General features: G+C 49.6%; 1 protein-coding gene across 4 annotated transcripts in view; it reads right to left on the bottom strand.

Annotated features, from left to right (window-relative positions):
• Nucleotides 1-319: 319 nt before the first annotated feature.
• STEAP3 (STEAP3 metalloreductase) overlaps nt 320-27866 on the bottom strand; it is a 44645-nt gene continuing 17098 nt past the window's right edge. For all 4 annotated transcript variants that reach the window (XM_025429505.3, XM_035702039.2, XM_049097203.1 and 1 more), the window contains 4 exons: nt 19882-20381; nt 18294-18821; nt 10831-10995; nt 320-3125 (listed from right to left, as the gene is read on the bottom strand). In XM_025429505.3, coding sequence (XP_025285290.1) covers nt 2844-3125; nt 10831-10995; nt 18294-18821; nt 19882-20373 — 1467 coding nt within the window. In that variant the 5' untranslated portion in view covers nt 20374-20381 and the 3' untranslated portion in view covers nt 320-2843. The remainder of the gene's footprint in view (nt 3126-10830; nt 10996-18293; nt 18822-19881; nt 20382-27866) is intronic.

Here is a 27866-nt window from a genome sequence, read left to right on the forward strand (position 1 = left end):
GCTCCCTCCAGGAAGCCTTTCCCCAACTCTACTGGCTTTGGGTGCTCCTTTCACACCACAAACAAGTCCCCCCCAACACACACATACATACCACCACCACCACATCATCACCTGGATCTTGTCTGTCCTTCCCTGCCTATTGCTGTGGGTCTGCGTGCCTGCCCTTCCTAGGAAGTAAGCTCTAGCCCAGATCATCCTGTGCTCACCTTGTACATTGCCTGATGATGAGCAAAGGTCAATCAGAAGGCTCATTGAGCCAATGAATGAATGAATGAGTGGGCAGGTAGGTGATCAGCAGGACAGAAATAAAAGCCTGAAATTCACAGGTTAGGTGTTTATTTTTGCTGCTTCTTTGACAAGCTCTACGAGGTAAACACAAAATACACAAACTGTTTCAATGGCATTGATTTTGAACATCAACCTCAGACCATGGCATTTAGGGTTTCTGGAGCATGTTGGTTCAGGCACTTTTGTACCCAGAGGCACATAGAATTTACCAGGCTGAAAGGGAGTGACTTGCTTTCATGGGGATGCTGTTGCCAGCTGCCCGGTGAGGTAGGGAAGAGCAGCAAACACCAGATCAAGGCCAAGCACACAGTCCACCCTGCTTTTCATGAGTTGATTGTCCAGCTGGTGGGTGGCCAGGTCCTCTGCTGCACCAGTTCCCTCCCCTGGGAGCACCTGCAGCAGGAGGTGGGGAGGAGGGGAGGGAGCATAATGGATTTTGCTGTATGTCAGCATCTTTGGTATAAGGAAATTCCCTGGGCCCAGGGAGGGCTGGAGAAGGAAGGCAGCCAATACTGACTGGGACTGGGGTTGAAGACCTGGTGGATCTCAGTTGCCCCTGTTCTCCATGCTTCCATTCAGCAGGAAATTGACGGGCCCTCATTTCATTAAGCAAATGCCAGGATCTGTGCTTTGCCCACCTCCTTTTTCAGCCAGCTTCTCTGAGGATCTCAGTGGCCGCTCCATCAGGTCCCATTTGGAAGAAAAGATTCTGCTGCTCAGCCTTGAAGCAGCAGATGGAAAACATCTGCAGGAAGCAAAGTTTTGCCTGCATTGCCTTCCCTCCATCACTCACTGGCCTAATGAGATATTCTTACACTTGGCTTTCTTTTTCTCCCCCCCTCCTTACTAAAGGACGCTAATGTGCTCTACAGACATGAGCTCATGAAGCCTCCCTGGGGGGAAGCAGGGGCATCCTTGTAGCACAGTCTTGTCAGCCTTTGCTGGCTCAACCCTCTATTCCTAAGATCCCCTCTGGCCCAGAAGACCTAAGACATAACAAGTGTGACCAGTGCTCCCCATTCAGAGCAGAGTACAGTGTCAGCCTCACTTGTGTCTTCCACTGGGACTTCACCCCCAGTGGGTAAAGCACCCAAAGGTGCTTTTTCTGTGGACATGACAGATCATCCTGGTTCTAGAGCTGGCAGGGGGGCTCAGCCAAAAATAGCTGTTTCTCCACAGGGGAAATAAAAGCGGTTTCAGTCTGAACAAGCAAGGGATGGCATGGGATTTGAGGACACATGTCCTATGGCCCTGACTGTGGTCCAGCCTCTTGTGCTTTAGGGTAGCAGCACTTCAAGTTTGTAGCTTTGGTAGAAAAGACCCTCCCAACTATTTTGAAGTATGACCACCTGGGGTTGGTGATTCTTGTTGGGGCCTGTTGCCCACGTTCTCCCTGTCTCCCTGGAGCAGTGGGGGAGCTTGGTGCCAGTACAGTTTTCTGGCAGTTTCTCTGCCCGGGAGGAGCAGAGGACATTGGACGAGGTCCCCAGTGTTTTTGCACAGGACCAGTTAGGTGGAGACCATCAGTCCCTCAGTGCCCTGGGTAGGGCCTGGGGAAGGCACCCCTGGGATGCTAAGCGCCAGTCTGCCTTGTTTTCCCCTCCCCCTCAAACTGACTTTCAAAGGGCCTGCTCTGGGCCTTTGTAAGAGATATCCAAACTAATGATCTGAAAGGTGAGAAGGCACAGTGGTTTAAAGAACGGTCATCACCAACTTAAAGGAAGGAAAGAAATTACACTTGTTCTCAAGATGGTTCATTAGTGGCTCCTGTGCGGAGGTGACTTCACACTCCCACAAGAGATCAATGTGCCGCCGTTGTGGTGACTTCTGGCTTTCAGGGGAAAAAAAAATCTCCCCGGCTCAGAGAGGGTTGGGGAGATCAGCCTGGCCCACACCCCCTACCCCCTTCTACCTAGCAAAGCACCCATCTACAGGCAGCAGGCTCACTCCCCAAGGGCCCTGGCTCCCGCCTGACCTCCTGCTAGGCTGGAGGTGAATGAGGGAGGAGACCCACCCCCTCTGCCCTGCTCACTAGCCACTCTTTCGCCCTGTGCACTGAATCCAGCTCCAGGCAGAGCTCTCATCTGCCCCCCTTAAAGCCCCGGCTCTGCGAAAGCTTTGGGAAAGCAGCAAAAAGGGTGTGAGGACACAAATGGATCAAATCCACCAAGAGACAAGCCTCTCACTGCCTTTTCTGTGCAGAGAGTATATGTCAGTCTTGGCAGATATCCCACTATCATGAGCTCCTGTTCTCCTAACATCTGGCACTGGCTTTTAAATCTACAAGTTGAGATCTCAGGGACTCAGCTTTTTTAACTAAGTAAGTATAAATGCAAATCCTGTTATAGATATGAAATATATGTGAACATATATAGCGCACACGCATGTGTGCCATTCGGAATATCACTGCATACATTGGTGTCCTGGGAGTTCAGACCAGAGACCTAGCAGTTTGTGCACAATTTCACCGTACCAGGCGATCCAGAGAAGCGGCCCTGACAGGCCCAGGGCGCTATCCTGCCTGTGTCTGCTTTCTGGGGCCAGAGGCAGGCAGCTCACACGTGGCTCGTCTTCTGGGCCAGGGCATGGTCCATTGGCAGGGTAAACTTGATGGCACCATCCTTCTCCCAGCCCCTCCGGATCTTGGAGAGCCTGTGGCGGAAACAGGGCAGCAGGAACAGACCTTTGGCAAGGATCACGACACAGGGCACCAGCAACGTGAGCGTGAAGGTAGGCGGCAGATAGAACTTGTAATGGCTGTCTTCGAAGGCGCGGGTCCAGCCGTAGGTGAGTGTATGCAGGGTGCTCAGCACCAGGGCTACGAAGCCCAGCGTGGACTGTGAAAGAAAGGAGAGATGGAGTTATGGCCAGTGGTGGTGGGGGTGGTTGGTGACACACAGGGATCCCACCTGTGGCTCATCTGCTTGCCTGGCCCAGGGGGAGGAAGGAGGGCTGCTTTGATAGTCAAGAGTCTGGGTGCCAATCCCAGTCCTGTCACTCCCTCTCTGCAGGATCTTCATCATACCTAAACTCTTGGAGCCTCAGTTTCCCCTACAGAAAAGATGAGAATAATGTCTCTACCCTGCAGGTGTGTAAGGGCTGACTGCATCATGAGGACTTGACAAAGTAATGCTGCCCCCATCCCCGCCCCACTGCATTATTCGTGCCTCTGGTGGCTGCCGGAGGACTTCAGATGCAATGAAGTTCAAAGTTTAAAAACATTTTACTGGTTCTGTGTATATTTTAATGTATATTTGAGTAAGGAGTGTCTGCCAGCATACCAAAGCCCTAATTTTGCTAATAATATTTGGCCTAAGATGAGGCCAGATAAAAAAGTGGTTTTAAGCTGACTTACACATAAACACAAAGTAACAAGTGTACTTGGCATGTGGATTTGGCACCGGTAGTGAGGGTGGCTCCAAGGGCATGTGGGCTGAGTGACCTGACACTATCTGTGAAGCCCGAGGCTTGAGAGCATCACATAGATGCTCTTGGTGGGTGCTGGCCCTTCCCCTCCCACCTACACCCTGACTCATGAACACCTCAGCTGAAAACCCCGCCAGGTTACTCTCTTACCTGGAAGGGAATGGGTACTATGTGGAGATCGGGACAGTCACAAACCCAAACAGAAGCAGTTTAGGCCATTTTACAGGGAAGGGGAGCATCCCAGCCCTCGAGCCATGGGTGGCTCTTATGCACCACCTCCAGCCAAGAGCAGCTCTTCGTCATCCCAAGGGCTATACAATCCTGACTTTCTCTGGGAGCTGTGGCATGTAAATAGCTGGGAAGTGCTGATCTGTAGCTCTAGCCTCGGAATCTTTGGCAGGTCAGGTTTCTTGTGGACATCAAATGAGGCATTCTAGGGTCCACTTGTGGGGGCTAGAGTCTTGAATGACACTGTGGCCCTGGGCAAGCCACTAAATCAGCCTCAGTGAGAAGTCAGTGGTCCCCAAAGTTAAAGCTGGGAGATGTGAGGGAAGTGCTGTATGGCTGGGCATTCTGCCGCCCCTAGACGAGGTAGGGATGATGGAGAGCACAGGGTACCAAGGAGCAGGGCTGTGTGGCAGGCATGGAGGAGAGGCACTGGGCAGTTCTGATTGCATTCCATAAGCACTGAGGAACCATTGAGATTTTGGGCAGGAGAGCCCTGTGTTTCTTACATAAGGAATGAAAATAGCAGTGACTCATCAAGCCATGAACACATATGCATTTTCTCTAAGGAGACACTGTAAGGGTTCAATGGAAATGTGGCAGTATGAGGGTACCTCGGGGTACTCTCTATAGGGTGGTTTTGAGCTTTCCACAGAGAAGCCACAATTGGGCCTCCTGGATTTCCTTCCAGCCCCGTTTGTCAGCATCGATCCAGGGGCTGGGTTGAGAGACACTGTCTTGCTTGTACTCCCCTCAGGCATGGTTCTAAGTGGGTCTGATTCTGCTACCAGGCCTTATTCTAGTTCCTCCCTAGTGTGGGGGACACCTTGCTTATACCCACTCTAGTACAGACACCAAGACAGTGAACCTCAGTATGTGGAGGAACATTGTTTGGAAGAATTGCTTGCAATACTTTTATGAAAAAACAAAGCATTTTCTAACGGCTATATTCTATATGTTCCTAAACAGGTTGCCAAGTATAGCATTTTTGAACCCTAAAAAATACTAGTTGCCAAAAGATCCCCAGTGTCTATCATTCCTGGCCACCACTGTTTTCTTCTTGGCTTTTAGTAACTTCAAAGATGTTTTTATCTCATCTTTAACAACCTCCTGGGTCAACACAGCCTGGTGGGAAAAGCCACGGTTGGTTCTGTGCTACTACCCACAGGTATGCCATATTAAAATGATCAGCCCCCAAATGGAAGGCTCCCTGACTGCGAGTCACAACCAGATCTGTGTCACTTGCAGATGTATCTATCAAGAACTCCAAACCTCCTGGCAACTTCTGAACCACCCCAAATTTTTCTAAGTTCTGATCTATTGATATTGAAGACGGATTAAAAAGGTCTGAGCACTGAGAAAATATTTGGGGTTAATATCCAGACTATAGAGAGGACTCCCAAACTCAGCAACAGAAAACCAAACACCTCAATTCAAACATAGGCAAAGCACTTAAATAGAACTATCTCCAAAAGACCTACGGATGGCTAATAAACACATGAAGAGAAGCTCCACATCACTCGTCATCGGGGAAATGCAGATCCAAACCATAATGAGATGTCCCCTCACACCCATTAGGATGGCTAGCTGTCAGAAAAACCCAGAAAACAAGTGTTGAAAGGATGTGGAGAAATCGGAAACCTTGCACACTGGGTGGGCACAGCTGCTGGGGAAGATGGGTTGGGGGGGAGGTTCCTCAATAAATAAAAATACAATTACCACGCACTCCAGCCCACCCGCTTCTGATATACACCCAAAAGAATGGAAAGCAGGGTCCCGAAGAGATACATGTATACCCCGTATTCTCAGTGGCATTATTCACAGGAGCCAAAGCATGGAGGCAACCCAAGTGTCCACCGGCAGAAGAATGGATAAGCAAAATGGGATATTCCTAAACAGTAGACTATTACTCAGCTTTATAAAGGAAGGCAGTTCTGACACATGGTGTGACACAGATGGACCTTGAGAACATTATGCACATGAAATCAGCCAGGCACAAAAAGACAAATACTGTATGATCGCGTTTCTATGAGGCAGTCAGGTCACAGACACGGAAAGTGGAATGGTGTTTGTCAGGGGCTGGGGGAGGGGACGGTGGGGGGTTAGTGATTACTGGGGACAGGGTGTCAGTGTTGCAAGATAAAAAGAGCTCTGGAGATGGAAGGTGGGGACAGTTGCACAACAGTATGGATGTGCTTAATATCACTGAGTCATACACTTAATGGTTAAGAGAGTAAATTTTGTGTTATTTTACTACAATAAAAAAAAATTGAGGGAGGAAGAAAAGGTCCCCAGCACCAACCATCAGGAATCAATCTTTGAACAAGCTGGACAACTATGCTGATGCTCCCCAACTGGCTGCCTGGCCTCAAATCCTTGCTTCCCCTTCCTCACGTGGATATACTCAGCTTTGCTCAGATGGCTGGGAAGTGCGTTTTACCCCTAAGTCTGAGACTGTGGTTTGCAAACCTGGCTACATGGTAAAATCATGGGGAGCTTAGGAAAAATATGAAATGCCCAAGCCTGGGCCAGAAATGCAGATGAGGTTGGCTTGGGGTGGGGCTCGGGTATCATGAGCTTTTAGAAATTCAGTGACGATGCTAATATGCAGTGAGGACTAAGAACAAAAATTTAGGAGACTCTCATCACCCAAGTCTGAAGTTGAGGTCACGGTGAGAAGCCCGCATGTGCCGCTCTGCCCAGGCTATTTGATTAGGATGGACCTGATCTTATATGTGCCTTCCACAAAGATCCACTGAGGCCTCAAAGGGCCCACAACCTGCATGGTGGGGCTTCCCCAGATGCTGCAGCAATGAGAACCCATCCAGGCCTAGAGATCCAGCCCTGGTGGCCTCCAGGAGGCCTCAGCATTTCCCTCAGGGACATGCCCTGGAGCTCCAGTGTTTGACTCACGTGGCCCACCATCCCCAGCCCCTAATTTGGAGTGCTGGATTGTGGTAGGAATGTGGACGAGCCCTGGGAGGGCACAGAGATGCTGCTCCCATTCCTGCATCCCCATCCTTTTGCCATCCCAAATTCCATGATGACAGATGGCAGGAAGCCCCAGTCCCAGGTTAATGGTTTACAGAGAGGGCTGACAGCCAAACATCAGCCAGTAATGAAGGGCCTTTGGACTTTCCAGTGCCAATGGGACACCTGGATGATTCCAGGGAGTTTGATTTCCTCAAGCTCTTTCTCCTTGGGAACGTTTTGAAAATCCCATCCCCACCCCAACACACACCCACTCTCCCCAAACGAAGGCCATTTATATTGTACGTAAGCTTGTTAGCAAAAAAGAAACAGCCAGGTTGTCTGTGGCTCTTGCTCCTGCTCAATTACTGTGGCGTAGAGGGGCCGTGGACAATCGCTCATGAAGCTGCCGTCAGAGCCGGTCTGTGTCTTATTTCAGGCAGGTGGCCGGAGTGGCCAAGGTCACGGGAAGTCCCTCTAACTCTGAGGCAGAACTGAGTTGCTAGAGCAGAACCCTAATTTCTCTGTCCAGGTGCGCGGCCCCGACCTGGCTATTCTGCAACCTAACAATGTTTAACTGGCTTACTTTGAGCAGTTAGCACAGCCAAGGCCAAACCAAAGCCGTAATCACAAAACCCAGAATTTAAACCTTTGCAAACCACCTTAGGAACAAAAGGATAAAGATAAACACAAGTCACCACTATAGAGTCAACACACTGTTTTGATGGCTTTCAGCTCCAGAAATCATCACAGACCCAGGAGTCAGGCCAAGCCCCTGGAGAACTGCAGCTCTCCCCGGCCAGCTGCTGAGCCCTGGTGACCTGTCGTGGTTGTGTGTGGCAGCGGGAGGAAGTGGGGCCCGGGTAGCTCCTTGCTGGCAGTGCTAACTTCAAAAATCATCCAGCTACTATCAGGTGCATGTATGATGCGTCTGACATGCCCTCGGCTCACACCTCCCTGAGGACCACAGGACATAAATGGGGACACTGGTGCTCCAGCAGGCTAGGAAAACTATCTCATGGGGCGGCGGCGGTCTTGGGACTGAAACCCAGATCTGCTCACTCCACACCCTGTGTCAGCCACCCCAACGGTTACCACACACACAACAAAAACAGACTTCTCGGGCATCTGAGTCCACAGGTCGGGGGTGGGTCTGGGTATCTGTGTTTCTCCAAAAGAGCTCTGTGACTTCAAACTTCGTGATGGTGGCTCGCAGGAAGAAACATACTTTTCATTACTGCCCAGGACATACCACATATGTAAATATAACTACCGAATCAATATAACTGCAAAAACTATCCTTAGGACATGCAAAGCACTCTGAATTTTTGTAACATCCTATCCTACTTCATTTTTTTAAAAGCTGGTTATGATCCACCAAATTGATTTCACGACCCACCAGTGGGTATCGGCTATAGTTTGGAAACACCACCCTGGATCATTCTGATCCCCAAAGTTGGAGTCTCCCAGTGTCTTGTGAGCTCAGAAATGGGTGATTGGTATCTTAGGAGTAATGGAAATGTGGCCACATATGCTAAGAATAATGCAAAATGCTTTTTACTTTCTTCCACCTGTCGTCTCTCACCTCTGTAGGCATTACCTCCATCTTACAAGAGTGTAAAGTGAGGTTCAGGGGGTGTTCGTCACCTGCCCACGATTCCAGAGCTGGGACAGGGGAGGCAGAGCTGGACCTGGGCTCTGGGCGCTGACAGTTCCTTCTCCCTTTTAGCACCCTTGGGAGATAGAGCATTTGTTTTCGTGGACAGAATGTGGGCGTTTGACTTCTGTAAGTAAAACCCTGCCTTTCTACCCATCCCCTGGCCTTGCAACCCCCCTGCTCTTGCAGTGGGAGAGGGACTTCCATATTTACATTTCAGCTCTTCAATATGTAAAGTCAAGCGTGGCTCCTGAGGTTCCAGTCAGCCTTCGCTAACAAAATCAAATCCTCTGGCTTTCTCCGGCAGCCAGAGCCAGGGCTTGTAATCTACAGCTGCTTAATGGAGCAGCTTTCTGGTTAGGGGAGCGGCCTGCAGTCTGTTTTAATTGTGGATAAACCATGCACCCCAGGATACTCCAAGCAGGAAGAGGAAAATCCGAGATTTGGGTGTGCGACACATGGGGATTAATGGCAGATAAATAAAATTCTGTTTTTCCCCCTCTGCTGCTGGCGTGTGTCAGCCCTGAGCACTCCCCCCGAGACGGTCCGAGATGAGCAGAGCCACTGAGATTCAGAAACAAGACATATTTAAAAAACAAAATAGCAAAAAACAAAAAACCCCAAATAACTACAACTGTGTTTTGTTCTAGGGTATGTAAGCATCCCCAATCAGGGACAATTAATTTGGATTACATAAGAGCACTGCGGCGCCTCGGCGTCCCCCTGTGAATCCCGTACTGTGTCCTCACCACACAGGGAGGATATGTGACAGATTTTTGTTGATACTGGGGGTGGAAATGAGAGCTGTTCCCTGCCCTGATACAGTATCAATGCAGAAACCAGTATTAGTCAGCACCTATCCATGGAGGGGATGAGTTAATCCGCCAACATTTGGGGGCTGACCGCGTACTCTGTATGGAGAACGGTGGGAAATGCCAAAGCAATGTAAAAAAATGTGCCTGTCTCAGATGTCCTTGTGACTGAAATGTGGCTATGCCTGTTTTGTTCCCTATCCCATCGGAGGCCTAACATGATGCCGGGCATGCCTTAAGTGTGCAAAAAACACGTACTGAATGAATGAATACATGTGTGAAGACCCTGTGCCTGGGGCACCTGGGTGGCTCAGTTGATGAAGCATCTGACTCTTGATTTTGGCTCAAGTCATAATCTTAGGGTCATGAGATAGAGCTCCAAGCTGAGCATGGAGCCTGCTTGAGATTCTCTCTCCCTCTGCCCTCTGCCCCTCCCCATCCCCTCTAAAATAAATAAATCTTTACAAAAAAAAACCCCTGAAAAACAAAAAACCCTGGGCCATTAACAGCATTTCCTAAACTGTATTTGGTGGAATGTTATCTGCAAGACAAAAAACAAACCCAACAAAGTGGGGAGAGGTAGGGTGTTAATGCTCAAGTAGGTCTGGGTAACAGGTTGGTTGTAGACATTACTAGAATTTTTTAAAAGATTTTATTTATTTATCCATGAGAGACACAGAGAGAGAGAGAGGCAGAGACACAGGCAGAGGGAGAAGCAGGCTCCATGCAGGGAGCCCGATGTGGGACTCAATCCCAGGATCGCACCCTGGGCCGAAGGCAGGCACCAAACCACTGAGCCACCCGGCTGCCCCATTACTAGAATTTTGATGTGCCAGAGGGCATTGTGAATCTCTTAGGGAAGGCAAATCTTTTCTCAGATTTATTCAACTACGGACCTCCTTTTCTCTGAATATCTCATAGGCATGGTGTCCTTTGGGACATGCCATGTCTTATCCCCTATAAACTGGTGATCCTAATGCTTACCTCCTCTTCGCCCCATAAGAACCAACAGGTTAAAGGGGACACAACAGAGCCAGTTGAGATGAGGTTGCTGAGTGGTCGGCGAGGCTCCCTCACCGGCTCGCTGGCTCTCAGCTAGACCAGTGAGATATGCAGTGACTGCACATCATGGAATTTTGTCTGAGAAGCACAAGAACCATAGACACTGAGAATGTTTAGTCCAGGGTTCAGTGTTCCATCGTCTAATTTTTTTTCCCATATCTACATCTGGCTTCCCTAGACATCATGAGGTCGAGCTTATCCCACAGCCTCTTCATCAGGTGTGGCCGAGCTCTCAAGGCTCCAGAAGGCCCTAGCGTCTGACCGAGCCATCCTGCTGCAAAGATTACGTAAGCCAAGGTGGTTGATGGAGGGGAAGGTGCTGTACATGAGAGTCAGGGCCAACACTGAGCTAGCGGAGTCTTACCAGCAGAGGTAGAAGAAGTACTTTACCTGAACGAAGCTGAATTCCCTCCAGTTAAGTGAGTTTGCAATGGACGGCAGTGATGTGACAGCCAGTAGGGACAGCGTGCCAAGGGCCAGCACGCCCAGCGACAGGTATATCTCCATCCGCCAGACTTCCTCCTCGATCCACAGGTGACTCTTGTTGGCCAAGACCTGAAGTGGATGGAAGAAAATCCATGGGCACAGTGGCCGAGGTTGGGGCCCTGGGGTATCAGTGAGAGGAGATATTCGGCCTGGAGAAATACCGCAATGGTGAACATTCCCACCACGTTTGACATGCACCTAGTCCTGCTCTAAGTCTCTAAGTGCTTTTTAGACATCAGCTCATCTTTTTTTTTTTTTTTAAAGATTTTATTTATTCACGAGAGACACAGAAAGAGAGAGAGGCAGAGACACAGGCAGAGGGAGAAGCAGGCTCCATGCAGGGAGCCCGAGGTGGGACCTGATCCCGGGTCTCCAGGATCACACCCTGGGCTGAAGGTGGCGCTAAACCGCTGAGCCACCGGGGCTGCCCGGCATCAGCTCATCTAATCCTCACAACAACCCTGTGAGGTAGGGTGCACTATTATCCCCATTTCACAGATGAGGGAAATGAGGCATGAGGATCAAGTAACTTTCCTAAGGTCACACGCAAGGTAGTAGATGGCAGGGCTGGGATTGGGACCCAGGCAGTCTGGGTCTCAGCTTTCTCAAATCCTTCTGGGGCCAGTCAACCAGCACAGTCCCCTGAGCTAACAGTAAGGAGTCAGAGAGGACGGGGTGCCCCCCTCATTTGTCCTCGCTCTATCTCTCTTTCAAATAAATGGATAAAATCTTAAAAAAAAAAAAAGGAGTAAGAGAAGTCAATAAGACATACAGACCCTTCAAATATGACCATATCACATGGTTTTCTGGTCCCCAAATCCCCAAAAGGAGGGAAGAGCTCTCCTAGCTCGGAATCCCTTCAACCAGATGGGCTCATGCCTCTGTGACCAGGCTCCCTATGTGCCTGTCTTATCCTGGACACTTTGCCTTCTTGGTCCTCCAAGCTGCCCCAACCATAGGCTTCCATTCAGGACACAAAAAGACACACATAGACACTAAACCCCTCAACATTTGCTGACCCAAAGCCACCAGCTCCCATCTTCCCATGCAGTTCCCTATTTCTGCCTGAGGAATATAGTTTTGGCTCAGCCATTGCCAGGCAACAGAGATTGACAGCCATCACCAAGTTGTGAGCACTTAAGAAGCACCTGCTGCGTGCGGTGCCCCAGGCTGCAGGGAGCAAGGGCACCTGCCCTCACAGAGCTCTGGGATAACCCAATGAGCTCGAGGCACACACCATCAGGGAGCCCCTGTGAGCCCAGAGATCTTGGCCCCCGCCTCCCCACTCCGTGCCCTCTCGGCTCCCACTCCCTGCCCATACTCCTTTGTATGGTGCACACACGAGGAAACTTTTATTAAGGTCCTTCCATTGGAACCATCACTGCCAACTGGACTAGGTAGCAGAGTTCCTGGAAGTTAGTGTCCGCTGAAGAAACACCATGGTACTTTCATTCTAGCAGCAGATCAAGGAACAGTATTTTCTATTAGGAAATGTGACTCTGCTTTAGCAGGCAGGTCTTTGCAAAACAGAATGACTCATACAAGTTTTTGAGAAACTATTTCATCAGGGAAAAAAAGGGGGGTGGGGGCCCCTGGGTGGCTCAGTGGTTGAGTGTCTGCCTTTGGCTCAGAGCGTGATCCCGGGGTCCTGGCACCAAGTACCAAATCAGGCTCCCCGCACAGAAGCAGGGAGCCTGCTTCTCCCTCTATGTCTCTGCCTCTCTCTGTCTCTCATGAATAAATAAATAAAATCTTAAAAAAAAAATAACCCAGGCCCAGTTACCAGCTCCACTATTAAAAATGAATCTAGTGGGCTGAGCAAAATTGTTGAAAAGCTGATGAGACAAAGTTTAAAGAAACTGAGAAAATGCCATCCACTGGGTGCTTTTCTTGCAATTTGAGAAACACGACCCCCCAGTTCTCTTTTAGGGCAGGTGGCTCACGTCGCTGTCCTTAAGCCACAAAAGGACCAGGAGCCTGGGGACTTGAGTTCTCATCCTGGCTGTAGGGTGTATGTGACTCTGGGCAGCTCCGGCCCTGGGCCTCTGTTTCCCCACTGCGGGCTGGAAGAGGTAACGTCTCAGGTCGCATGACTGGGCCTGTGTACCAAGCATGTGTCTGCATTAGCCAGAAGGCTGTGACCAACACAGCCCTGCAGAGGGTGGAGGGGTCTTCTGCGTAATGTGGCTCCAAGTCTTACTCACACCTTCGCCGTGTTGACAACTGCCACTAAGTAAGTCATCTCACTGCAAATTGTTTGTTCTTCAGAGAGACTTCATTAGTCATTCCTCTCCGTGTTTCGGTAAGACCAGGCAGTTAATGTCACAAGTCAGAGTCTGGATGATTACACACACATACCATACTTCCTTGCAAAATGTCTTGTTTTTTTCCTCCAATATTTCCACTCTGCAATGACTCTGGGAAGCGGCGGGGTGAGGTGGGCAGGGGAGCAATGGGTGGCGCGGACCCAGGTGAGGATCTGCAGCCCGGCCGCCTGCAGTAGCCCGTGGGATTCTTAACCCACTGACCGGACCACTGTGCTGTACTCAGGGCTCCCCAGGGACCTGCGTCACACACGGCTACCTGGAATGTCGATGCGACAGCTCTTCACTCCCCTGGTAATTCTCCCAAGTTCACAGCTAACCCAGGTGGCCACCAAGAGAACCAGGCTAGCGCTCGCCAACAGGAGCCGGAATAGTGGCATTCACACGTAGGATTTCCGTTCCCTGGGGTTGGCCGGCTACATGGTGAAGAACCCAGGGGCCGGAGGACCAGTGAGGCTGTATCATTGGCCCCTGTCCTTGTCCCAAGAGTGTTCAGAGGGTGGGGCTGACACCCAGATGAGGGGCAGCCTTGCCTAGTAGAGACTGGCTTCAGGCTCAGGGCGGGGCTCCTGCTGATGCTGCCACTAGGGGGCAGTCAGGAGACCCTGGGCAGTCCCTTCTCTGGCTAAGAGCACCACCTCCCCTCTCTGGCTGTGTTACCCCAGGGGGAAAAAGGATGTTTGTGAAACAAGTCGCATGTGACTGGCACACAGTAGGTGATTAGCACAATAAATGGTTGGCGCTGTTGCTTTTAATGGCAGCTAGGAAGCTGGACTAGTTCTTGCCCTAAGCTCTACATGTACTCCTCCTAGGAGATGCCTGCCACTGGCTTCATGTTGGCCAACTTAACAGCCGCTCCATGGACACGCACTGGGAATCTGTGTCCGGAACCATGGACCTCAAGGGGTGGAAGGACCAGTCACGGAACTGAGTGGGGGCAGAAGACAGGCCCGTCCAGGAGTGATTACAACGTGATGCCCAATAAACGTCACAGAAGCATGGACAAAATACAACAGATTACAGAGGTGGGTATGGGCAATGGGCGAGATAGGCAGGAGAGCTTAGAGGCAGGGGCTTTTTTAGTTTTTGTTTTTTAGGATTTTATTTATTTATTTGACAGAGTGCACACACAAGCAGAGGAAGGGGCAGAGGGAAAGGAAGAAGGAGATTCCCCATGCAGAGCAGGGAGCCCAAAGCAGGCTTGATCCCAGGACACTGGGATCATGACCTGAGCTGAAGGCAGACGCTTAGCTGACTGAGCCACCCAGGTGACCCACAGAGATAGGGTTTTAAAAGAGAAATACAGGGACCCCTGGGTGCTTCTGCGGTTGAACGTCTGCCTTCGGCTCAGGGTGTGATCCTGGGGTCCCGGGATCGAGTCCCACATTGGGCTCTCTGCATGAAGCCTGCTTCTCCCTTTGCCTCTCTCTGTGTATCTCTCATGAATAAATAAATAAAATCTGTAAAAATAAATAAAAGAGAAATACAAGTATGTTAGACAGGGTGTCCCAGGGTGGGGAGTCCAGGCCAGGAGGAATGAGCTGTGGCCACTCAGAGGACAACATGGGACTCGAGCGTCACAGGAGCAGTGGGGAGAGAGTGCAGCTGCTCCGGGAAGGGTCTGCCATTACCCTGAGGACAGTGGGGGATCACTGGGCGCTCTTCAGCAGGGACAGGGTAAGATGCAAATTTTAGACTCTCCAACAGCCTGGGCGAGGGTTGAGGCAAGGGGAAGAAGAAAACAGGGTGTGGGTTAAACATTTTCTTTGATTTCGATCTTTGATTTTGATCTTGGGATGCATTTCTGGGCAGCCAGACAAGCAAATCAGAAAGCGCTGTACAAATAGTAGTTATTGTAGGTGATACTACTGGCAATACACACGGTCTCAGAGACTCCCTCTGTGGCTGGGATGCAGCTCTGTCCAAATCTGTGGACTCGGGATTGAGGGGAACTGTGCTGTCCCTTCTCCCTAAGGCCCAGCAGGCCAGCTAGGGTGGTGGGCACCTGCCTGCCTGCCTGGAGGCCACAGGAGGACGGCCAGAGGGCAGGCTGGAAAAGTCATCAGGCAGGAGCCTGATGTTACAGCGCTGAATGAGGAACGCCTCTGCCACCCAGTCTTGGGGCCTGAGGGCGTGGCTGACCCCCAGACTATCCAGCATCTACTCCAACACCTGCAGGTGTAGGAGACACCACTGTAGGGTTGGCCTGGCCTGCCCTGCACCGTGTTAGCCTCCCTCACCCCCTCCCACCTCTCTCTAACCACTCTTCCCCAACAGACTTCTTCAGCCCTGGCTCTACCCTCCAGAACTCTACAGGACAAGTTAAAGCCCCTTTTGCATGAGAAGCCTTCACTGTCTCCAAGTGATCCTGTCCTATGGGAGTGATGGTTGCCTGGCAACCTCCATGGGGTGGGCGTGGGGGAGCCTGCAGCCCCAAAGGGCTTAGGAACTTGGCAAAATTACCTTGCACCAGCCCCTCCTCGCTCTAGTATTTTGCATCGTGGCGAAACTGGGTTAACATAATATCAAGCAGAGCCTTGGCATTGGCTGGAGAATTCAGAGGATGGCGATCAGAGGGTGGATGAGGGAAGGAAGGGTGCAGGGGCTTGCCTTGTGCTCTGGGGAGGGGAGGAGGCATTACCTTCTTCTCCACCCACTGTGTAAAACACCTGCCACCCAGATCTGCCACCTTCTGGGCAGCAAACATTGTGCCAGTCCCTGAGGAGCCACGCAGAGCCTCCTGCTGAGCAGGCTGGCTCATTTTAGAAGTAGGAAAATATCATCAAAGAGCATCAGAAACATTAGCAGTGGGAGAGGCCTCCTCTGCATGAGAGCCTTCAGGGCAAACCAAGGGCTGGGACTGGTCCAAGGTCAAGGTCTTGTTCTAATCAGGAATGGTGGAGGATAAGAGTTTAGGGCTCTGGCCTTCAGGCCTCCACGCCACCCCCACTCCCACCCCAACACCAGCTATAGCAGGAGATGAGACTGTCTTATTCCATTCTGGGGCCCCAAGACTGAGAGAGCAGGTGCTCAGTGAAGGAATGACCTGGGTCCTGGGATCATGTACTCAGCTGTTACTTTGGATTCATTTTCCCTATAGAAAGCGATAAGGATAGGAGCATGGATCTGGAGTAGAATGGCGGGATCAGACTCCCAGCTCAGCCACTCACTGGCTGTGTGACTTTGGTCAAGTTACTTCACTGCTCTGTGCCTCAATTTTCTCATATTTAAAATAAGGCTGGTATAGCACGTGCCTTAGAGGAATAAGGGTGAGATGGATTCATGGGGAGTATGTGAAGCACTTAGAATGGTACCTGGCACACAGCATGTTCTTTTTAAGGGTTTGTGCCTATTATTTTTCCCTTCTTCTCATTTCCAGTGGGCGTCTTGGTCCTCCGCCTGAAGTCTGGGGTTCTTCCTTTCTCTCAGAAAAGCCTAAGCCTACAGACACAATATGCCAGGTGTCTGTGGGGAGGGAAGGACGAGGGCATTTGAGAAGCTGCCAGCAGGGAAGCAGGGGCCCTGGTTCGTGGTTCCCTAGAAGCGGCCCAGCCTTGACTCCAGGTCCTGCTGTGGGAGGTGGCCTGGCTTCCGAGGGAATGGCTGCATGGTGGGTACACCTGCGGAGGGCCCAGCCTCCCAAGCAAGAACAGAAACTGCAGAGGTCACCTGGGCTGGAATGAGGGGCTCACTGGCACCTGGGCCAAACTCTTGGCTGACTTGTCCTGCAGGGGAAAGGACCCATGTACCTGCCTGGGGACTGGAGGTAGGATGAAGCATGTGGGGGGGAAAAGACAGGCAGCGTTGCTTATAGACCTGAGCCTGGGCATCAGGATCAGACCCTGTGAACTTTGTAAACCAGAAGGGAGCATCGGGGAGCCCTTTTCTGTGGGTACGGGTGCCTGCTGGTCTGCCTATGCTACTACCTGGCTTGGCCTGTAGGCCCTCCATTGCCCAGGAAGCCTGGTAGCAAAAGAACACCACATGGGTTTCCCAGACGAATGAATAATTAACGCCGCCCCCCAGTCCCCTGCCAAAATACCTTGCTTCTGGGGCCTTCCCCACCTCGGCTGAGGGCGACTGCTTCTGTCATCCTTGACTACCTGGCATACCCTCTGTCTATTTCAAAATTCTGTGTCCTCTGGCTTCAAAACATGCCTTCAATACTCTCTTGCCCCCTGCGGCTCCCACCTCACTCCAGGCCCCTGTGGCCTCTCGTCTTGAGTTCCTCTGGAGGAACCCATCCCAGTACGTGCCTTTGACCCCTCCTGCCTGTTATCCACGCAGCAGCCAGAGCGAGCCAGCTGAAGGGGCAGGCACAGCATCTCCCCTCCTTGAAACCCTTCACTGGCTCCCTGTTTCACTCAGAGTCTAAGGCCAAAGCCCTTCCCCTGCCTTCAGGGCCTCCCTGGCCTGGCTTCAACATCTCAGGCCTGGTCCACCACCCCTCGCTGGGGTCCTGGAGGCTCCTGGAATGTGCCTCAGAGCCTCTGCCCTTGCCGCTCCCTGGGCTGGCTGCCACAGGCCATTCTCACCTTTTCCCGCCTCTGCCCACCCATCACCCCCTCAGCCAGGCCTCCCCTGACCATATTCCAGGGGCACCTGGGTGGCTCCGTTGGTTGGGCGTCTGCCTTTGGCTTGGGTCATGATCCTGGGGTCCTGGGATCCAGCCTCACATTGGGCTCCCTGCTCAGCGGGAAGCCTGCTTCTCCCTCTGCCCCTCCCCCTGCTTGTGCTCTCTCTCTCTCTTTCATGCTGTCTCTGTCTCTCTCTCAAATTAAAAAAAAAAACAAACAAAAAAAACTTAAAAAAACTCCAAAAAACAAAAAACCGTATTCCACCACAAGGAGCTGCTTGGCTTTTCTCCTTAGCCCTCGGGACCTCGCAGCTGGCTTGGTTTGTCCCCCCTACCCCCGCTCCCACCCCGGGCCGTGCCCATGTGCGTCGTATCTCCCCGTCTGGGTCACTGGTGCTCAGCATCCGGGGTGGCGGCGGGCCCGGGCGCCTGGAGAGCAGCTGGTGGGTGGCACCCACAGGCCGTACCTGTTTGATGGCGAGGTTGACCACCTCGTAGCGGCTCACGCGGCCCAGGGGCAGACAGAAGCTGTAGAGCGCGTGCAGGGCGGCGCAGAAGAAGCTGAGCAGGCCTATCTGCTTGCGGTGCTGCAGCCAGTGGTCCAGCCAGTCGGGGAAGCGGCGGTACTTGGTGCCGCGGTGCAGCTGCAGGGCGGCTGCCAGCACCCCGGGCAGGTACACCAGCGACAGCAGCACGTAGGCCACGCACGGCAGCGTCGTGTTGACCACGGACACGGGGAGCTTGTAGAACTTGCTCTTGCCATCGCGCACGTAGGGCTGCAGGACGTCCCGGACGAAGTTGTAGACATAGAAGAAGATGAAGAGCCCCAGGGCCAGGAGGGCAGGCACCTTCCAGCCTGGGAGGAGGCGCAGGGGCATGGCCTCCACCTCCCGGGCCGAGACCAGGGACCCCATGTCCATGGGCATGAAGCCCATGGCCTGTACCATCTCCGAGACGGCCCGCTTGGCTTCCGGATGGTCACTGCAGATGGGCACCTGGGGGGAGGTAGGGGGAAGCAGATGGGGTCACAGGGGTGGGCAAGGTCTCAGACAGTGGCTAGGCCAAACCCCTCACCAAGCGGTGGAGGAAGCTGAGGCCAGGGAACCCCAGAGCAGAAGGTGGCTCTGACTCCCAGGCAGGCTCTCCCCTCAGCCCGCTACAGCCTCCCAGGCCCTGGTCCAGCATGCCCGTGATGCAAAGAGAGGACCTGGGGCTCACCCGACAGGGAGTGTTTTGTCCAGTTCATTGCCATAGGCAACCACAAGCAATGAGCCCACCTAGGCAGCTCCCAGGAGCCCCAAGAATAGATGCTTTGAGAATGGTGGTCTGCTCTGGGGGTCACTCAGTAATTGGGCTTTGCATATGGCCCAGAACATGCAGTGGTGGGTGCAGTTCCATCCCTCAGGCCACAAGTGTCCTCTGCGATGGTGTCCCTTGGCCCCCTATGGCCCTCAGCCAACACAGAAGCCAGCCCCAGCCTCACAGCCCGCTGCTTCCCACCATGAGCTCCACGCAGGCATATTAGTCTCCTCAGATCTCTGGACACTGTGGCCTCACCCACGCTGCTATGGTCAGTCTGGTCCACCGACACTGACGGGGCACCTACTACGTGCTAGGCTTTAAGCACACAGTCCTTCAGCCTTGCCTCAAGTCCACAGGTGGGTACATCCCCATTTCTCAGGTGAGGAGATTGAGGTCCAGGAGCATCATTTCTCACCTCTGTACCTGTGCAGGTTGTCCCCATGGCCTGGGATGTCCTCCCCGCTCCCTGTACCTGACGATATGATAAGCTGACCTGGAAGTCAGCTCTGCCACTGGGCCCTCACACACTGGTCCCTGCCTGTCCACACACAGGAGTCCTATGACACAGGCTGTGGGACTTGGTGTGAGTCAGGTGGGTAACGTCAGGGAGCCTCAGTTTCCCACTCTGTGAAATGGAACTCGGCAGTGACGTGAGACGAACCTGGCACACCGAGGGCCCGCAACAAAAGTTAGTCATTTCCACTTATTGTTTTGACGGCCGCTGGTTGCCCCCACCAACACCCCGGTACCCACCTGCCTGTTCCCATCCCTAGGGCCGGACTGCAGGGTCCAGGCGGAGATGACATTGAAGGCCTTGACCACCGTGCAGGTGGGGAAGAGTGAAGCCAGGTACTCGGCGTTGGACTCGCGGCGCCGAAGATGCTCCTGCTCCGTGGGGTTGCTCACGTCCACGAGGATCTTGCCAGCTAGCTGGTCGCTGAGACCGCACAGGGAGGAGTAATGTTCCCGGAACATGGCCACGAAGATGACATCAGGGGAGTCCACTGCCTCCGCCTGGAAGGTCACTTGTGCAGCTGAGGGGAACAGCCCAGCCGTGCGTTTGGGGTTGCGGCTCCCCACAACCACGCTAAAGCCAGAGCCCAGCAAGCGTGTGACCAGGGAGCGGGCAAAGTCCCCGCTGCCCAGGACGCCGACTTTGGGGGCCTCGCTGGGGGCCTCGGCGAGGCTCCCATCACTGTCCACCAGCCGGCGGCTGATCAGCGGCTTGTCCATCTCTCCTGACATCTGAGTGGCTGGAAAGAAAACAGGAACTTGATCATTGGAGAGCTCCCAGACTGTCCTTCATACCACCTTCCTCTTTCTTGTCCACTGTAACCACATGGTGGCCCAACATGAGTTGACCTCCATGAGTGTTGGCATGTGCCAGCACAGGGGGGCTAAGCTGAGTGAGACCTAGCGCCCCAGGAAGAGGGGGAAGGACCTCTGCCCTCCACCCTCTGTCCTTTGTCCTGAATTATGTCCTTGGGACAAATTTGCAAGAGTGCTGAGAAAGAAGTGTATGGAACCTTCATGATGAGTGCTATGTGGTGCCATACTTCTTGTCAAAGGTGTGTGTCATAGATGGATGGTGGTACTGCCAGCAGTCACTCTGACCTTCTCACCATTGGGTGTTATTTGGTTACCAGGAAGGGTGATGTGTGCCTGTGCTTGGTCACCTTGTGCATTTGGGGAAGGTACTTCTGTACTCTTCCTTTAGTAGACGATGAGCAGCTTGAAGGCAAGGACTTTTTTTTTTTTAATTTTATTTATTTATTTGAGAGAGAGAGAGAGAGAGAGAGAGCATGAGTGAGGACAGGGGCAGAGGAAGAGAGAGAAGCAGACTCCCAGCTGAGCAGGGAGCCCAACACGGTGCTCAATCCCAGGATCCTGGGATCATGACCTGAGCTGAAGGCAGATGTTTAACTGACTGACCACCCAGGCACCCCACAGGGACCTCATCTTATTTGACTTTGGGTCTCACCATTTGTCACAGGGCCTAGAACACCACTGGTGTTCAATGTTTGCTTAGTGAATGAAGGAACACTGATGCCCTATTCTATGAGGGTAGGGTTGGAGTGGGACATGACAGTGAGTAGGACCCTGAGATTGGGTGGGTGCCCTGGGATCTCCTTTACTGAGCCTAACATAGGAGCAAACATGGTGGAAAACCTGGGCTTAGGCCAGGAGTTCAGAGTGAACTTGGATGGAAAAAATTCTGCTGGCCTTGTTAGTAGCTTTGAACTGAAATTTGCCATTTCCTTCAAGTATGAATGTAAGCAGAAGACCATAAAAGTACTGGTAGTCAACACAATAGTACTGGTAGTCAGTGCTGATCATATCACAAGTTTAATTGTGAAACAGTTCTTCAAATGCTATTTAAACTTATCACTCACTTAAAATTATGGTAGAGGGAACCCTGGGTGGCTCAGTGGTTTAGCGCCTGCCTTTGGTCCAGGGCACGATCCTGGAGTCCCAGGATCGAGTCCCATATCAGGCTCCCTGCTGGAGCCTTCTTCTTCCTCTGCCTGTGTCTCTGCCTCTCTCTGTGTCTCTCATGAATAAATAAATAAAATCTTTTTAAAAAATTATGGTAGATAGGATAAATATATAATAAATATATAAACCAAACATTAACAGATGTGAAGAGAGAGATGGCAACACAGTAACATAGGGGACTTCTCTGCCCAGCTCTCAACAATGGATGGATCATCCAGACAGAAGATCAGCACAAAAACACTGGACTTGAACTATACTTGAGACCAAACAAACCTAACAGACACAGAACATCCGATCCAACGGCAGCAGAATACAGGTTCTCCTTATGCATCCACAGAACATCCTCCAGGATAGATCGTATGTTAAGTCATAAAATAAGCCTTACAAATTTAAGATTGAAGTTATATAAAGTATCTTTTCTGACCATAATGGCATAGAACTGGAATACGGGAAAATTCACAGATATGTGGAAATTAAGTAATACATTTTTATTTCTTCTCAAATTTTTATTTAAATTTTAGTGAGTCATCATAAAGTGCAATATTGGTTTCAGGAGTAGAATTCAGTGATTCATCACTTACGTACAACACCCAGTGCTCATTATGACAAGTGCCCTCCTTAATACCCATCACCCATCTAGTTCATCCCCCACCCACGTTTCTCCAGCAACTGTCAGTTTATTCATTATCTTTAAGAGTTGAATCTCTTATGGTTTGTTTCCCTCTCTCTCTCTTTTTTCCCCTTCCCCACCCCCCTCCCATGTGTTCATCTGTTTTGTTTCTTAAATTCTATATATGTGTGAAATAGCTTGGTATTTATCTTTCTCTGACTGACTTATTTTGCTTAGCATAATACATTCTGGCTCCTAAAACAGACACATAGTTCAATGGAACAGAATGGAAAATCCAGAAGTGGGCTCACAACTCAATGGTTAACTAATCTTTGACAAAGCAGGAAAGAATATTCAATGGAAAAAAGACAGTCTCTTCAACAAATGGCTTTGGGGTCACTGGAAAATGCATGCAGAAAAATGAAACTGGACCATTTCCTCACACCATACACAAACATGAATTCAACATGGATGAAAGACCTAAATGTGAGATAGGAATCCATCAAAACCCTAGAGGAGAATGCACGTAGCATACCTCTCTGACCTCAGCTGGAGCAACTTCTTAGACATATCTCTAAAGGCAAGGGAAACAGAAGCAAAAATGAACTACCGGGATTTCATCAAGATAAAAGGCTTCTGCACAGCAAAGGAAATAGTCAACAAAACTAAAAGGCAGCCTACGGAATGGGAGAAGACATTTGCAAATGACATATTTGATAAAGAGTTAGTATCCAAAATCCATAAAGAACTTATTAAACTCAATACCCAAAAAAAGTAACACTCTTGGACAACCATTGAGCCAAAGAAGAAATCAAAAGGGAAAACCAAAAAATAAAAAATCTTAGAAAGTAAGTGGAAATGGAAAACTCAACATACCAAAACTTATGGGATATAGGAAAAGCAGCTCTAAGAGGGATGTTTATAGCTTAATGCCTACCTTATAAAAAAGGATAAATCTCAAACAACATACCTTTACACCTCAACTAGAAACAGAACAAGTCAAAGTTCTAGCAGAAGGAAGGAAATAACATATATCAGTGTAGAAACAAATGAAATGGAGGCTAAAAAAAAATATAAAAGATCAATGAAACTAAGACCTGTGTTTTTAAAGATAAACAAAATTGACAAAACTTTAGCTAGACTAAGAAAAAATAGACTCCAAATAAAAAATGAAAGGTAAAATACCACAGAAATACTAAAGATCATAAGAGACAGCTATGAATAATTATATGGCAACAAATTGGACAACCCAGAGAAAATGGATAAATTCCTAAGAACTTAAAATCTACCAAGACTGAATCATGAAGAAATAGAAAATCTGAACAAGCCAATAATGAGTAAGGTGACTGAATCAGTAATAAGAAATCTTCCACCAAACATTTCAAGATTTAATGCTAGCCTCTCTCCAACTGTTCCAAAAAATCAAAGGAAGGGAACACTTTCAGCCTCATTTTATGAGGTTAGTGTTACCCTGATACCAAAGCCAGATAAGGACACTACACGAAAAGAAAATTACAGGCTAATATCCTTAATGAACACAGATGAAAAAATCTTTGACAAACTACTACCAAACTAAATTCAACAGCACATTAAAAAGATTCTATACCATGATCAAGTGAGATTCATTCCTGGGATGCAAAGATGGTTCAACATACACAAACCAATAAATAAAAGAGATGCACATCAACAGAATGAGGGATGAAAATCATGTGATCATATCAACCCATGAAAAAAAAGCATTTGACAAAACTAAACAGACTTTCATGATAGAAACTCAAAAATATTGATATTGAAGGAGTATACTCCACACAATAAAGATCATATATGGCAACCCCACACCTAACATCATACTCAATGGTGAGAAGTGGAAAGCTTTTCTTCTAGGATCAGGAACAAGACAAGGATGTCCCTCTTGCCACTTCTATTCAACATAGTACAAGTCGTCTTAGCCAGAGCTGTTACACAGGAAAAAGGAAGAAAAGGCATACACAATAAAAAGGAAAATGTAAAATTTATGTTTGCAGATGATATGATCTCACATATAGAAAACTCTAAAGACCCCACCAAAAAAACCCCAAACCACATCTGTTAAAACTAAGAAACTAATTCAGTAAAGTTGCAAGATACAAAACCAACATACAAAAATCAGTTGTGTTTCTAAGCACTGAAGATGAACTATCCGAAAAAGAAATTAAGACAATCCCATTTACAGTACCATTGAAAAGAATAAAATATTTACAAATAAATTTAGCTAAAAAGGTGAAAGAGCTGTATACTGAGAACTATAAAACACTGATGAAAGAAATTCAAGTACTTAATTCACAAATAATAGAAAGATATCCCATGTTCATGGATTGAAAGAATTAATGTTAAGATATCCATAGTACCCAAAATGATCTATAGATTTAAAAACAATCTCTAACAAAATTCCAATGGCATTTTGCACAGATATAGAAAAATAATCCTAAGATTTGTATCAAACTGCAGAAGACCCCAAATAGCTAAAGCAATCTTGAGCAGAAGAACAAAGCTGGAGTAATCACACTTCCTGATTTCAAATTATATTACAGAGCTACAGTAATCAAAACAGTACAGTATTGGCATAAAAATAGGCCAATGGAATGAAATAGTCCAGAAATAAACCCATGCATATAAGATCAACTAATCTTCAACGGGAGTGCCAAGAATACTCAATAGGGAAAGGACAGTCTCTTCAATAAATGGTGCTGGGAAAACTAGATATACTCATGCAAAAGAGTGAAACTGGACCCTTATCTCACACCATGCACAAAAACCAAACTGAAATGGATTAAAGACTTACTCAAAAAGAATGTAAAACCTGAAACTGTATAACTCCTAGAAGAAAACATGGGGAAAAGCTTGTCATGGGTCTAGGCAATGATTTTTTTGTTTGTTTTTTGATTTGACACCAAATGCTCAGGCAACAAAAGTAAAAACAAGTAAGTGGACTACATCAAACTAAAACGGTTTTGAACAGGGCAGCCCCGGTGGCTCAGCGGTTTAGCGCCGCCTTCAGCCCAGGGCTGTGATCCTGGAGACCCGGGACTGAGTCCCATGTTGGGCTCCCTGTGTGGAGCCTGCTTCTCCCTCTGCCTGTGTCTCTGCCTCTCTCTGTGTGTCTCTCATGAATAAATAAATAAAATCTTTAAAAAAAAAAGGTTTTGAACAGTAAAGGATACAATAAACAAAATGAAAAGGCAACCTATTGAATGGAATAAAATAGTTGTAAACCATCTATCCAATAAAGGATTAATTTCCAAAATATGTAAAGGACTCCCTAACTCATACAACTCAATAGTAAACAAATCAAGACAATCCCCCCAAAATAAATAATTCCATTAAAAAATGGGCAAAGGATCTGAATAAACATTTCTCCAAAGACGACATACAAATGGCCAACAAGTATATGAAAAGATGCTCAACATCACTAATCATTAGGGAAATGTAAATCTAAGCCACAGTGATATATCTTCTCAAACCTGTTACGATGGCTATTATCAAAAAGTCAAAAGATAATAAGTGTTGGAGAGGATGTGGAGAAAAGAGGGAATATAAATTGGTGCAGCTATTATAGAAAACAGCATGAAGACTCCTCAAAATATTAAAAATAGAAATACCTCATGATCCAGCAATCCATCTTCTGGGTATGTATCCAAAGGAAACAGAACCACCATCTTATGCATATACTCAGTGGAGAAGGGGTAAGAACCACTGCTACAATCAATGGAGCAGTAGGAATGGCTTCTCACCCCCTCTTCCCACTTTCCACAGCAGCCTCTCAGGTGAGAGCTGTGTGTATGTGTGTATGGTGGGTTCAGGGTCTAATGCAAGGGGGACCAGGGGAGCAGGAGGCTGTTCCCCAGCTCTGTCACAGACCAGTTGTGTCCTTGGAAAAGCCCCTGTGCCTCTCTGGGTCCCCAGCTTCCACCCTTGTAAACGCAGGTCATGACCTCAGCTCTAAGATGACATATGATACAATCTTAAAAGGTTTTGAAAACTGTGACCGGACATTGGACAAGGCAGCAACATGCCCACCATGTACTGGACACTGCTCTAAAGCCTTTCCACAAGGGACAGTCATTTAGGCTTCACGGGACCCCACGATGTAGGTCCCATTATTATCTCCAACTTAAAGGGGAGGAAACTGAGCTCACAGAGGTTGAGGACCTTGCTCCAGGTGGCACAGAGGGTCATGGGGAAAGTAGAATGGGGTGCAGGTCTGTCAGCCTCAGCAGCTGAGCTTCACCAACAGTCTTACTGCCCAGACAGAAGACCTGCCCAGAGATTCCCCAGTGAGTGGCAGAGCCAGTGACCATGCAGCTGAGAAGGAGTCAGGGTAGAAGGGGATGCACTGACCATCCATTCCAAGAGTCAGGGGACACGTGTTGCACCCAGGACCCCCATCCTGCTCATGTGGGACTCGACTGAATGCTCTGATGGCAACAGTCCCTCCCTGCAAAATGGGAGAGCGTTTTCTGCCTGGTTTTGAGGACAAGGATATTTTTCCAAATGGTGATGCACTAGCCTTTGTAGATGGAAGTGGGGCTCCGGATGATCCCTAGAGTACAGACCTGGAGTCGTGCATCCACGGAAGGCTGCCCTGGGCACCCAACTTGGCCTGGTTTCTAATTCTGACTACTACTTGCTAGCTGTGGCTGTGGTGCCTCAGTCTCCCCAGCTATAAAAGGGAGACGATCATAGCACCTTCCTTAAGGGGAGATTATAGGAATAAGTCTCTCTCTCTATATATAAAGCACTTAGAGCAGCTCGGCACTCGGCAGGTGTCAGTCAAACCTAAGCAAATAACCGGTGCCAGCACTTTACCAGTGGCAGGGACAAGGCAAAGGGAAGATGCAGAAGCCCCTGCCAACCCTCTTTAGCCCTGGGAAAACGGAGAGAGTCAGGACAGGGGCTGTGCTGGTGGCCTGGGGCTGCCAGGCCTCCATGGTGGATTTGGGCTGAGATGAATATAAACTCCCCCCACGGGGACCCCAGTATCCTTGTGGTCAGTCAAGGCTGGGACAGATACACAGGGGCCTTTCTGGGTAACTGCATCAGCCACCTGGAGACACCAACTCTGGGGTTAGTCTTGCATTTATAGGGAGACACGGAAGCCATCAGACCACCTTCTCCATGTCTGTTAGCAATTTGGAAGGTCCCAAGTAGGTCCCTCCTGGCCAGAAGCCTCTCCTTTGCTCTCTCCTCCCTTCCTCCCATCACTGCAGTAACTGCCAGGTGCTAAGAGAATAAAGATGAGAAAGACGTGGCCCCCACTCCTGGATGGTTTACAATCGTGTGTATGTTTGCATGTAACATGCTGGGGACACCTTAGATAGGACATGTCCACCCATAACTGGACACAGAGCACCAGGGGATGGAGCCCAGGAATAGACACCAGGGAAGGCTTTGTGGCACATGTGGCATCAGCTGGCTCTTAAAGATGCCCCCACCAACTGAGCCATAGGGAGGGAGTCAGTGACACCTAGACTTTGAATCTTGTCCACCTTCAACCCCAGACTGAGCATCCCAAGGTGGAGGCAGGGGAGGACTTATTTGGGGCTGGCTCCCAAGAGGCTCTTTGCTCAGAACCTGACTCAGTACTGGCTTCCCT

This window comes from Canis lupus, chromosome 19, assembly GCF_003254725.2.
Source record: "Canis lupus dingo isolate Sandy chromosome 19, ASM325472v2, whole genome shotgun sequence".
NCBI lineage: Eukaryota > Metazoa > Chordata > Mammalia > Carnivora > Canidae > Canis > Canis lupus.